General features: G+C 39.3%; 1 protein-coding gene across 1 annotated transcript in view; it reads left to right on the top strand.

Moving 5' to 3' along the window:
- IQGAP1 (IQ motif containing GTPase activating protein 1) overlaps positions 1-13,220 on the top strand; it is a 55,961-nt gene that overhangs the window by 3,300 nt on the left and 39,441 nt on the right. Inside the window, exon 2 of the mRNA XM_031059683.1 lies at positions 1,366-1,465. Coding sequence (XP_030915543.1) covers positions 1,366-1,465 — 100 coding nt within the window. The remainder of the gene's footprint in view (positions 1-1,365; positions 1,466-13,220) is intronic.

Consider the following 13,220-nt stretch of genomic DNA (forward strand, 5'->3'; position numbering starts at 1 on the left):
GGGGCGGGGGGGCCCTGCCTTCCGCCTTCCCGCCGATTTTGGCGACCACACCCCGTTTGCCGGGCGAAACACCGTTCCCATCGGACTTGCCTTGTCCCACCGCTGCCTTGTCGTGGGCTTGCTGTGGAGAGGGGGGGATCTTGTCGTCCGACGCGTGGGCTCGCTGTGCTACGATACTGCGTCAAAGATGATCAGCGGCGGAGGAAAACGTGGTGCTGTGGCGGGGCGATGTTCTAGGCGGCAGTCAGTCGGATCTGGTCTTTTAACACTTCCAGAGATGGGGTCACCACAGCTCTGAGCAGCCTGTGCCAATGCCTCACTATCTTCTTGGTTCAAGAATTTCTCCCTATCATCTGGTCTAAATCTCTCCACTTCTAGTTTAAAACTGTTCCCCCTTGTCCCGTCAGTATCGCCCTCTTCCTTTTATAAGCCTCCTTTTAACTACTGAAAGGCCACAGTGAAGTATCCCTGGAGCCTTCTTCAGGCTGAGCAACTTCTGCTGTCTCAGCCTGCCCTTTTGGGAGAGGGGCTCCAGCCCCCGGAGCATCTTTGTTACCCTCTGCATGTGCTGTAGCTGAGGATGCCAGACCTGGATGCAGTGTTCCTGCTGGAGTCTCACAAGTGCACTGCAGATTGTTGTTGAAGTTATTTTAGGTATAAGCTAACCTTTGCTTAATAACAGTATGAGACATTTCCTATTTGTCAGATTGGTTCATAAAACCTAAAATCTGTGGGTCTTCTTTTTTTGACATGAGATGTAAGTATGGGAAGAGAAGACTTTTCTCACTGAGGCTTTGAACACACAGAATCTAGAAGATTAAGGCATATTATCCCTATGTAGATCTCCAGCATGATCTGAAGATGGCATGCAGGTTGGGAATCTGAATGATTCCCTTCCATATAGGGAGTGTGAGTAGCATTTCCACCTTGTTTTAGAGGTGGACTATAAAGATATAGAAGGGATTATATGATGTGAATATGTATTTGTGTCCTTCCTTAATCTTTTGCTATTAAAATTGGAGGATAGGTGAGGAGACAAGTGGTCATTGATGTGCTTTTGAAGAAGACAAAGGCAAAGCTAGAAGAAAATAAGAAAATAAAGGATTGTTTCTAAGAAATTGTAAGAGGGATGCAGTCAATTTGAGAAATCAGGAGGAAGGAATCTGACAAATGTATGTGACAAGGATAAGGAAATGGAGAGTTTTCTCTTGCTGGTAAAGAACAAGTCATTAGATCCTTAGTTTTCTGAATTAAAAACCAACTGTGATGAGTTTCTGTGGGAGAGGTTGGATCTGATTTTTGATGTGCCTGTTCCATTACATTCAATCTTCAACCATATGAGGGCTGTGTTTTGTTTATTTTCAGCCGTCTTGGATAATGAGAGGTTAACAGCAGAGGAAATGGATGAAAGGCGACGCCAGAATGTAGCCTATGAATACCTTTGTCATCTGGAGGAAGCAAAGAGGTGAGAATAATTGATTTTGAAACTGCTGGTGCTTTAAAGAAGATATGACCTTTGGTACGGGGAATAATTTGGATGCATCTTACCTCTTGCCTTGGTTTCTTAGTGGCTATATAGTTTTGCTAGAAAGAACAACCAATCAAAAAAATCAAAGAAACTCCTTTCCTCCCCGAAAAAACCAACTGACCTCTGATGTGTATTTGTAAGGTTCTCAAAGACTTCATGACAAGGGCTCTGTAGCTGTTTGTTCTGTTATTCCTAGCACTGGATGGGTTCTCTTGATGTTATGATGATTTTTTACCTTTTCTTTTTATATACCACTTATATGTTCTCAATACTCTTAACATGCATACTTGTAATTCTTTAAGTCTAATATCTTAGCATAGTCCTAGTATTGTATTAAGCCAGAAGACTGAACATCCTGAAGGCCTTGCACTTGGAGACCAAAAAACCTTATGGTATCTTGAAAAACCAAGACTCCCTCTAAAACATGTCCTGTAAACTAAAATTAAGTTCATCTGGGGGAAAATACTTGAAGATAAGAAAATGTCACACTGTTCATTTAAACCTCTCAGTGGAGCATAATTTTTAAATATACTAATTTACAAAGTCCATAAAATTGTATATGTGATCTACTGTGTGTGTACATTTTGGTCTGTTTCACCTTGGTGAATTATTGCAGCATAAAAATCCTTATTAGATACTGAGATAAAAAGCCCTTTATCCCTTAACCCTGTCTAACTCTTAATTCTAAGCCCAAAGGCATCGCGTCCCGTTGTCTAACTTGTATATGTCTGGTCCAATATTGCCTCCTGGCCTAGCAGTGCACATGAAAAACAGTTATTCCCTTCCTCTTAACTGAAACCTTTTACAAATTTAAATTGTAACAGTGTATATTCCTTGCACACTGAGACCTCAATTCTTGCATATTTCCCCATGCAGCCATCTATTTAATAGAGCTGTAGTATTTTTCCCTGGGTTGCTCGGACTGCTTTCTGGGCACTCAGTGTCTTTCTGGAAGTTCACTGCCAAAAGAGAGAAAAGTTTTCCAACAGGGCCTTAGTGGGCATACTTACAAAAAGTGCAATGATTATTTTGTATACTCCAACGGATTTGGTAGTATCATACATTATTGCATGGTATCTGCTTTTTCATGATGTTATGGTATAGTAGAGTTTTGCTGAGTTGTCACCTTGAAGTTGTGCTGCTGACATTTGTTTCTCATCTTTTATTTATATGGTCTGTTGTATTTTCCCGAGTGTTACCCTTCACTCAATCCTGCTGAATTAGATTTCTCCTGATTTTTGTTTAAAATATTGAAATAACTTTTATTCTTATTCTTATTTTCCCTGACTGGGTGATGAATTTTGTATAAATCTGTGTCATTCTTCCTTAGCAAGGCAGGCATGTTCAGCTGTAGTGACTTTACTGAGGAGGAAGTACTGAATTTGTAGAAGTTCAAACTTAGTTCTGCTGGCAGAATATAAAGGATTGAATTCCAGGACTTTAATTTTACCAAGAATTTATAGTATATTTTTGAAGGGACAGGGAGAGCGCAGTTTATGCTGTAGTCCTTTAGGTGCTTTATGAGAGTTATCAGTGTTGTAAGTTCGCAGAGACTGCTTAGTTACTAGTAGGTAATAATTTTCCTTCCATACAGACTTGAATGAAGTTTGAAGTAGTAACCAAGATCTGACTGTGTTTCAAAATAACTCCTTCCCTTTGAATCCAGAGTCTAGCAGCAAATGCGGGGCAAACAGAAAGAGATGAGTTGCACTGTAGTAACTGTCCAAGCTTGAAGGAGCCCCAGATCCCTCACTTGTGGGTTCTTCCTGCATTCAACCTTGGAGTAAATGCTAGAGGAGGTGCTGATTCTCAGTTGAATTCCATGCTCAGGTCTGCAAAAAAACCACAAAGCACCTCAGGCAAAAATACATTTTACAGTAACAGCTTTAATATTTTCGTCTAGCTCTTGCTTAATCGTGGGTACTTACTCTTTAAATAAATCAGCTTTGACTCCGAAATTCTTAGTGATCTTGTCTCTGCTTCTGAGTGTTGTCTTGATGTTGATGAAGTTGAGCAGCTGGGCATTTGATTTTTGCCACACCTTGTCAGAAAAAAGAAGTTTTCACTCTTGTCTCAGGGCATTGAGATGTTTCAAATAATGCCTAGTGGTAGCCAGTATGTTTTGTAAAGAATGAAGAAACAGCTGTGCTGCTCTAAATGCAAGTGGTGGTGTACAGCCTTCCTTGTATCCACCTTGGCAGTAGGAGCACATATTTTTCAAGTGGAAGGTCTGCTTGGAGAGCCTAAACCCTTATCCAACCCATAATTCATGTTTGCTTAGTGGCATACAGGTTATTCATGTATATGTGAGTGGGAGTTCCTGATTCCTATAGAGAAGGCCGTATCACTTAACATAAGAGTTAAAGATTAAATCTGCTCCAGGAGGGGAGCAGACTTCTGAGTTTAATAATTAAGATATACAAGGGAGAGCAAAGGCTTGAGTTCACTGTCTACTTCCAGGAATTTTTTTTCCTTCCTGAGAAGTTATTTTGTAAATTGCCCTTCGAGGTTTATTTATTGCTACTAGTGCAGTCTAGAAGAGGGCTCTTGGCTGCTTTGTTGGTAAAGAGTTTATTTAGCAGAAGCAAGTAAACAAGAACTATAAGAGATCAATGTGTTTGAAATTAATGCCCTTGATCTGAGATTTTCTATATTTGAGTTCTTTGCCAGTACTGTAACTGAGACGTAGCATCTGAATTAGATACTGTGGCCTTTTTCTTGTACGGTCCCTCTGAGCTGTGAGAGGGCTAATAATCTTTCTTCATGGTGAGAGAATGTCAAATTGGAAATTATATCTCTAAGGAGAAGAGGAGGACCTAAGAGCCAAGGAAGGTAGCTGGTGTACTCTGTGTTGCACTAAGAAGCTGGAAAGGTGAATGTTATAAAGGTGATAGTAGCCAAGGCAGGGTGGGAGGCAGCTGAAGAGCAGCAGTTGGTGACTCCTCTCCTCTTCCCTGTAATCATGTTATATTATTACAGTATTGTATTGCATTCAAACACTGTAGTTTGTATTTATTTTTTCTTCTACAACATAAAGACAAGTAAAATCATGCAGTTAACAACATGCTGATTAACATTGTTAGAGGCTTGCTAGCCCTTTAACCGAGCAACAGATATGGACTCTAGAAGCAAAGTGGGTTTTTTTTAAATGTTAGAAGACAGTAAGATAATAATTGACTAGCACCTAATTTTGTACTGAAGTAAAAAATTTAGAAAAGTTTGAATTTCTGATCTGTCTGATGTGATGGCCCATGTGCAGTGTAACTTTGGGCACTTCTGTACTCTATTTATGGCAATTTATAGCTGTTTGCAAGACCTGTCTGCTAATGAGCATACATCAGAAGCATTATTAGAGTTGTTTGATTGGTCTTTTTCGACTGTCACTGATTTTCTATTCTTATTTAGTAGTTTTTTATTTCAGTTAATAATGTGCAACAGTCTTGTGAAACAGGAATTAATTCTTGCTAGTTGGAGGAAGTTACACTCTGCTTCCCTAAGTTGCTCAAGATTGTGAAAGACTGAAATGAAATTTGGAGTTAAAACAAAGATTGTGAATAGAGGGGTTCCTCTACTATGTGTGGGCCAGGTGCCTCATTCTTGATGAAAAATGGCTTTATTAGTAAGAGTTGTTTAATCAAATTTTCTTTTCCATGTTCTCTTGTTTGTTTGTTTGGATTGCTTTACTTTTTGTTTTGTTTTTTGTTTTGTTGGTGTTTCTGTTTTGGTTTTGTTTGTGTTTTTTTGTTTTTCTCTGTCTCCGAATCACAGTAATGAATAGAAAAGCTGTGACAGTGCAGAAAAACTGCAAAAATATACTCTGTTCTGTTGCCAGCTCGTTCTCACAGAAGGGTAAAGGTATATTTGTCTTAAATACAAGCAGCCTGAGACCTGATTTTTGTGGTCCTTTTCTAGAAGTCGGGGTGTTTTACTATAATATCCTTCATCAATGTTTCCACTTGGAGATTGGGTCAGATACTGGTTTTGGGTTGGTTGTTTGGATTGGTTTTTCATATGTGTTGTTTTGTGGTGGGTTTTTTGTTTGTTTTCTACTTCTCTCAGACACAATGCAAGTGTTGTGTTAGATTGTAATGCAGGAGTATTCATAGACAATATTTTATTATCACTAGTTATAAGTTGAAGTAACTTCTACTTAGCTCTTACTGCTTTATTTGGGCTTTTATCAGCTCCTGTTTGGACTTGAGGTATTTCTCTACAGATCCTGTTCTGTTTTGTGTGACCTCATCCAGTTGCAGGGAGTGGCTGTCTGGACTGGAAGTGACTTGGAATGCACATTCAGGACTGTTTTTTCTGAGAAGTGGGTGGAGAGAGGTACAGAAAGGACAGTGGTGGAGTACCACCATCTTTGCCTCACTTCAGATACTTCTTTTATGACTCACTGGAAATGGTAATGAACAGCAGGCCAGGAGGAAAGAAACAACTGTTTGTTCAGAGACCAGGATTTCTCTTTTTGGACGGTGCTTTCTGAAGGAGTACTGTGTATAATGTAAGGAGAAAGCAGCCCAAAATAACCAAAGCAAACAGATGTTACTAACAGTTCTCGGCTATTCAGTACTGTGGACTGCTTCTTAGTAACCCTTATTTACAAGAAATTTAGTTGGTCTTGAGGACTGATAACTTCAGTGATGTTGTAGCTTCCAGGCATTTAGGCCTATTTAGTTTCTAACGCTAAATGATCAAGGCAATTATCTTGAAGAAGATTTCTGTGTGTTTGATAATTACGTTCCTCCTTACCGTGGGCTTGGTACTCATCTGAAAGCTCTCCAGGACAAATGACCAATCTTTTTTGGTGGACATGGCAAGTACAGTAGTATTCTCATCAGCAAGAGCAGCTAAGAGAATTTTTACAAGTTTATGGCAGTGTTTGCAAGGGAGCAAAGAGGAATCTCATATTTACTTTTAAGGAGGTGGGGAATAGTAGAGGGAAATATTTTAATGACAGAGTATCAGTATTGTCTTTGGTTCAGCTGCATGTTGCCAGGAAGAGTACACCAATCACTGGGAAAAATCTGACATATGTTACTCATTAATTTCTTGCTCTCTTGTATCTTTGAACTGAAATTGCCTGTGTGGATAATGAGAATGTTCTTTTAGCTGTGGCTAGTACTTGTTTTCCTAGCTCTCCATCTGTACAAACCTTACTGAAAGGCATTTAAATATCCACCTACTTTTCTAGAGGATAACACTCCTGATGTGATAAATTTATTCTACTTTGCCGTTGTTAACTCTCTGAGAGATCTTTCTTTCATCTTTTGAGGTGATTCCTTGATTTGTTTAGAGCTGGTAGAATGAGTTATTTTGAAGAGAAGTTTTTGTTGGGGTTTTTTCCATGGCTGTCTAATGCCCTTGTTCAGGTGAACTGGGTGAAGATCTGAGGCTGTCTTCCAAGTTTTCTCTTCTTAACCATCTGTGTGAATGCCTGCCAAGTCTACATTTGTAACTGCACTAAAAATATTTGAGATTGCCTCTACATATGAATGATCTGCTAGAGTATGGGAATCATCATCTTTCAATAAAATGAATAGTATGGCTAGTCAAAAAAATGCCATACTTGTGGTGTTGCAGTAGTGAGCAGTGAAAAAGTTTTTAAGCCATAGTTTTGTACATTCTTTCGGGTGGTTAATGCAGATAGCGTTGGGAAAAAAAAAAGGCACTGCCCTTTTGCTCTCACCACTTTTTCCTCCGCTGTAGTGCGACAGCAGCCATGCGTCTTTTCCTTGGTACATTTCTGGGGAATTGCATTAGAAGAAGGACTAAACGATCACAAACAGAAGCATGTAGATGTGAAGGCACCACGTGCAACAGTTGGAATGAATTGTCTTTAACAATGCCTGGATTAGCTGCTAGTCATCCAGATCCCAGCATGTTTGCATTTGGTTTCGCTAGACCCCCTTTGAAGGCAGAGCATAGTGAACAAATGCTGGTGAATCATGGAGGTAGTACTGGACAGAGATAGTCATCGCAGTTTACTATCAAAGGGTATGGAAAGGTTTATCCTTATCTGTAACCTGTAAATTCTCCATCTGGTTGCCAACTGAGAACGTGTGCAGAAGATGTGAGGAGAACTTGATGACTGGTCACCCTCCATGTCAGGGCAACAGGTCCTGGGCCTCCTGATCCTTGTTGGGCCAGGTGTAATAGCCCTCTCCTGGGTGGATAGCTTGAACATCCTTTTCCTGCTTGAGCAAGAGCTTTCTCTTTTCTGGGGCAAGTAACAAAAATCTAAATTTCTATTTTGGCTTGTTAGACTTTTCAAAGCTATTTGAGTTGAAAGTGAAATTAAGAATGATGCTTTTGGTAGAGAAATAGAGGGTTAGAAATAGACCAATCAGCAGTCAAATGTGTTTTAGTAAACACATCTTGCTCAATAGAATAAGTCAATTTACAATCCTGATAGTTTTATAGTAATTACTGGTGTAATTTTAATGGTTGTAAAGGTACCTGACAATGTGTCATACTGATATGAGCAAAGTCCTCTGAGTTAACAAGTGTGATTTCGGATTTAGGTGCTTTGGAAGGCTTTAAGAGACTCATCTTGAACATTGTATCTCTTGATGATGATCTTGTTTCCCAGGATGTTGATTGTTGCACCACTGTGAAAGCCTTCCTGTGCTCCTCTTCCCTCCACCCTTCCCTGGGATGTGATTATGATCTTTGAAGAGTGGAATTCTAAATAAGTATTGTTGGTACCTTCCTTTAGATAGGACACCTGCTGTCTGGAACGTGCTGGTGTCCCTTAGTCTTCTTTTGTGAGCCTTGTTTCTGTAGGATGAGTTCTCAGGCAAAAGATGATAGTGCTTTAAATGGTGTCAGTGCCGGGCGCTAGACAAGGTGGGCAAAAAAAATTTATGTATTATACAAATACGGACCCTGAGGGTGAGCAAATCCATTGGGGAGTTAGGGAAAGGGAGACAGTTTTTCTTTATTGAGGTTTTGTTGTTCTGAATGGAATGCTTAGTATGCTGTAAGTCATTGCGTGACATAATTTGTCATTTTTGTAGTAGGAATTAAATGGCAAGCTAGCATTATTCACTATCTCATTTCCAGCTTCTGACTGATGGTTATACTGTGATCACTGAAACTCCATTTGTCGGAGTTCTGACCTCTTGTGTTTTTTCTGCCATCTCTTAAGATTTTTGCCAAACTCTCCTGTTGCAGCAGCCACATGAAGAATAAGATGGTATCACAAACTATTACTTAAGGAGGTTTATATTATTTACTGTATGTCAGAAATCCTGTGAATCAAACTACTTTCCACATAAATAAATGTAGTTTTCAACACAGGAACAGGTTGATCATGTTACAGATCCTTCTTGCTCAAAATGTAGCTGTCCTGGAATTGTGAATCTAGCTAAGTAATTACCAAAAACTGAAGTATGTGAATATGTTTGGGTCTTTACTGCTGCAGGTTTTCATACCAACTCTGGCAGATCAAGAACAAATTTTTAATTTATTTTCTTGTGAGCAAAACTATTATTATATGTTTTATGCTTTTTTTTTTCTTTTTAGCCCAGACTAGACAACTTTAGGAACTTTTGCATTAGCACTGTGATATTTGGCAGAGTTATACCACAAAGGTATCCAGTGTTGATTTTGTTGATGCTCCAGGCACTTCAAAAGTGCACAAAAATGACCTCATTTCAAAAATTTGTACTCACAGTCTGAGCACGTGCATGGAAATCATGTGTTGAAAATGTCTTTGAAGAATGTGATTTTGGGCAAATAGCCTGCGTGTTTCATGGTTGTGAGAAGGAGATGTTTAAGGCAGTCTATGCTGGTAAAGCACAAGCTTAGATAAGCTTGTTTTCCTAATTAAAATACATTGGTATGGTGTACAGACAGTGTTATGAAGAGACTAACAGTTATATAAGCACCTGGAAAGAGAGTTAAGCTCTGTGCCCCTCCAGTCTCCCTCCGTTTCCTCATTCAGGGGGAAATGGAGCATACGCTTCTTGAAGAAGAAGACAACGACCTTCTGAAACGTAGTTGGTAGGGGAACGCTGGAAGCAAAGAAGCGCTTCTGTGGCACTGACGTGCTTACAAAGAGAAGACTCACATGATTCTGACCTATGATCAGGAACTCTGTGGCCCGTGCTCTCAAACTAGTGACTCAGAAATTTACATGGCGGTTCTGCTTGCAGCTTTCCTGCTAATGAAACTGGTGAGGTATTCAGTAAGCAGAATGTGATGTGGAACTGAGCTTCAACCAACAGTGTTGGTACTGATACAAATTGTAACAGTTATTCTTCAGCATGATGTGTCAAGGTTACATACTTTATCTTCTTGGAGTTCTTATTTGCTAGAAGTAATATAATGTCACTCTTGAGGCCTGCACAGTGGAACTGACCACCAGGTGCAGACTTAGATGGTGTGTTGGGCCACTGTGTCATCTCAGAGTTGAAGAACGTCCCTGGCTAGGTCTGTGTTTTGGAATGGTAGGAGAAGTGAAGGTTAGAAAATGTTATTTATATTTCTGGCCCCTTCAAATAATTAGTTTTACTTGGAAATTATTGCTACTTAATGATGACCAAGAAGTGAGCTTTCCTCATTGGTGGATAAAATCACTTTTTTTCAACTGTTGATGCCTTCTGTATTTTGTATGCCATGGTCTGTTTTCTTTTTGTGCTGGAACATACGGCATGGTAGTCCTGTCATGAAATGAGCAGCCTTCCTTAGAGGCTTTCTCTATTTTTAAAATTTTCTGCTCTAGTATTTTTGTTTATTCAATTTGCAACAGTTTCTGGAGAGATGGTTTGCTAGTTCTACTTCCTCAGGCTTGTCTATAATCAGTTTGAGAGGAAAAGAGTGGCTTTTTATTTCTTTTCCACACTATTTCAATTGTCTCAGGTTTAGCCAGACTCAACATTTTCACAAGTGAAAGAGCAAAAGGTATGCCATATGATCAGTGTTAAGTTTTTGCTGTGTCTAAACTCCGATTCTGGTTGAATTACACCTATGATATTTTTCAAACATAAGGACACATTTGTGTAAATTTGTCATAACTCTCAATAACGCCATATTGTGGGAGAATAAAAAAGTTGCTAGTTGAGATGATGATGTTATTTTTTTCCAGTCCTTGGTAATGGAGCAGTGTTTCCTTTGAAAGCTTGAAGACAGTGTTACTTGAGAGACTGGCTGCCCAACAATACCTGATGTTACCTTTTTATTGTCATGTCTTGTCAGGAAAGCCTGGCTCTACATTGCAGTTGATGGTAGTAGCTGCATGTCGGTGTTCAAGAATGTTTTTCTAGGAGGGGGATTTTGTAACAGTATGACTAACTGATTGGAAAGGGGCACTTACTACTTTAATTAGAGCTAGCTTCAGTAAAATTGTAAGTCCAGTATTATCTATGCAGTCATGTGATGAAACTTGATTGAAAAAATAATTCTGGGTTAAACATTGTTTTCTGTACTGGTGAGAGGGAGGGAGCATAGTGGAAACAAGTAGCAGAAGTAGCAGAAAATAATTGAAAGTTTCTGCAAAAAGCTTATTGATGGCATATTGTTCTAATGCCTAATGTCGAAAAGGAGTAGAGGTTGTTGCCCATCAGCCGGGTTCCCTGCTTGTTGAGAAATGTATTTGTCTTGTTCATCTGGAAATTCCACGTGTATTTCTGCCTTTTAAGGATGACAGGTGTTAATTTTAATACAAGTATGTGAGCTTTTAAATATAAAAGGTACTGAATGATATTTTCTGAAAACATAGCTTTGTCCTCTGGCTTAGCAAATGGTTAAGCAATGCCACACCAAGCAGGAACATTACTGTATGTAGATTGCTCTAGTTTTGTAGTTACAATAACACCCACCTAAGAACCTGTTGAAACAGGTATGAGTACATTGAGATAGCTTATGTTCTAATTATGGGCCATTTATCTTTCGTTATGGAGACAGACAAAACTCACTGCCTCTGTGTCCTTCCATAAGGTACTAATTAAATTGTTTGGTCACATGTCCCTTCTACTTACTTTAGGTCTTCTAGTCTGAAGAAAGTGGGTGGTTTTTGTGGTTTTTTTTTGTTTTCCCAGTAAGGTAGTTGGGAAGGTGTTGTGAAAACTGTTGCTATGACTTGGACTCTTTTCAGCATCTGAGTAGCTCTGTGTCCTCTCAGGAGTCTTTGGTTCTAATGGTCTGTGGCATGCAAGTGACAGTATCTTTTTGATAATAGTCCAGAATTTTTAAACTTATGTCGATGTTTATCACATATTCAGTTAGTTATGTGCATTTTTCTATAGCTTAATATTCAAGAGTGACTCAATTTTGAGAGGAAAGCGGCAAAACCTGGAAAAACAGTAGTTTTAAGAAGAACTTTCTTTTTGTAGTTTATGTATAGATATTTTCCAGGTGTTTTCAGAAACCTTTTCTTCCTGGTGAACACTACTTTCCAGGTCCTGCTTTAGGTTGCAAGCCTTTTTCCTGGGCTCAGGCTGCAGTCCACAGTGCAATGGTGTCTCATTTGGGATTTAAAGTGCACTGGGTTGCAGGATCAACTACTTGCTTGTGTTTCAGATCAGTGCCAGTAATGTGGGTTTATAATCCCTGTAAGCCAAATTATTAACTTTGTTTACATTATACTGTCAGCTACGTTTTGTAGTATGGACTGTTGCTATTTTGGACCCCTGTTGTCTTGAAAGTCGCCTTTCTGTGATCTTAATTGATCCAAGTCCTGTAAGAGCTTTAGAGTTCAGCTGCAAGTGAGGCATGGTCTGAGTAAGACACTTTAGAAAGTGGCCTGTGGTTGTGCAGGTTCCTTTTTTAGACACCAGAGCAGTCAGGTAGCAGGTCATCTTCAAGTGAAACTGTAGCTGAGCTTGCAGTTTACAGCCTCCAGTAGCTTGTACAGAAAAAATATCAAGATGCGCCTCTGTTTTGAGAATAGTGATTTTTTTCAAAATGTTTTGCTGTAGTCTTTATTTTTGTCATGAGATCTGTGATACCATTCAATGAGATGGAAGGCAACAATATAAGGGAAATGAGTTATGATGAGAAGAATGCCTGTTCCATGTTTTTTCCCCTGTTCTTGAAACATAATAGTAGGATGGGAGAAGATACATAAGAAGATAGACTTGAGAACATCATCATTGAACTGAAAGAGGGTAGGTTTAGATTCGATATAAGGGGAAAAATTCTTTACTGTGTGGGTGTTGAGGCACCTGGAGCAGTTTGCCCAGGAAATTGTGGCTTGCCCTATCCCTGTAAGTGTTCAGGACCAGTCTTGGATGGTCTGAGCAACTTTGTCTAGTGGAACGTGTCCCTAGTTATAGCAGAGGGTTGGAATGAAAAAGGCCTTGAGGTCCTTTCTGACTCAAACCGTTCTATGATTCTGTGAACATTGTAGGGCCTCTCTGTGAGATCATTTGAAAGAGCTTGAGTTAGTGGCACAAAGTCCTGAAATAACTAGCAAATACTTAATGAGAGTAAAGAAATGCTTGTGAGATAAACCGGTACAAGGAGAAGATTTAAGTTAAGTTAGTTAAAAGGACGGGATGGCCACACTATCTGTAGACCAGTACAGACTAAGTTGTGGGCTGAAGGAGAAACATGAAGATGAGATGGTGTCTTAATTACTTTTGAAACTCTGGCTGATCAACTCTGAACTCTAATATTTTCTCTGAAGTGTTACCAACTAGCATTTTAATGATGCCACTCAGTGTTATATCCATTTTCAACCCCTAGT

This window comes from Geospiza fortis, unplaced genomic scaffold (genome assembly GCF_000277835.1).
Source record: "Geospiza fortis unplaced genomic scaffold, GeoFor_1.0 scaffold2, whole genome shotgun sequence".
NCBI classification, from domain to species: Eukaryota; Metazoa; Chordata; class Aves; order Passeriformes; family Thraupidae; genus Geospiza; species Geospiza fortis.